Here is a 701-nt window from a genome sequence, read left to right on the forward strand (position 1 = left end):
GAGCCTCCCAAAACGTTGTTTTTTGGTTTAAGGATCACACAGAAGCACTCCGCGGAAACGTTTACGTTTCGCTTTATTTCGGGGAAGTGTTTACCTTCACACGCGAACTCAGAGCTCGGGACCTCCGTGATGGGCACGTCGCGCAGGCGGTGCGGCGTGTGGCACCGGGGAACGCCGCTCGTGGACCGCTGGCCCCGCAGCCACTCGGCCAGCCAACCCATGTGGCAGTTGCAGCGCAGCGGGTTGCCCTCCAGGTTGCTGTGGACAGACAGGTTAGATGTCAACGCGTACTTTAACGCGTGTGGCAAAGGGAAGTGTTGCACGTCAACAATTCATGTACATAACTTACATTTCTGTGAGCGCCGGCAGCTGACTAAATGCACCCGGGGAGATGCACGTCACCTTGTTGTTGGCCAGTGACCTGTGGTGAGTTTATATAAGTAAACAATCTTACTGTTGCGCGATAAGGAAGCATGGATTGTGCATATACAGAACAGAGACAAGGGCACGCGCACATGACAGTACTTACAAGGCCGTTAGCTGTGGGATGCCGTCGAACATCCGGCTGTTGATCTCTGACAGATCATTGTCTGACAGATCCCTGTGTGTCAAGTAGTGGTAAAATTACTTACAATAAGCCTGATACGTCAAACATACGTCTATTATGTGGCAAACATGTCTATTTTAGAAGATTTCAATTG

General features: G+C 50.9%; 1 protein-coding gene across 1 annotated transcript in view; it reads right to left on the reverse strand.

The window, feature by feature from the left end:
• The window catches only part of LOC119587186 (protein slit-like), a gene marked incomplete at its 5' end in the record, with an annotated part of 127,937 nt that overhangs the window by 5,823 nt on the left and 121,413 nt on the right, over window positions 1–701 (reverse strand). Inside the window, 3 exon segments of the mRNA XM_037935950.1 lie at window positions 95–258; window positions 350–421; window positions 530–601. Of these exon segments, the coding sequence (XP_037791878.1) occupies window positions 95–258; window positions 350–421; window positions 530–601 (308 nt within the window).

This window comes from Penaeus monodon, chromosome 22 (assembly GCF_015228065.2).
Source record: "Penaeus monodon isolate SGIC_2016 chromosome 22, NSTDA_Pmon_1, whole genome shotgun sequence".
NCBI lineage: Eukaryota > Metazoa > Arthropoda > Malacostraca > Decapoda > Penaeidae > Penaeus > Penaeus monodon.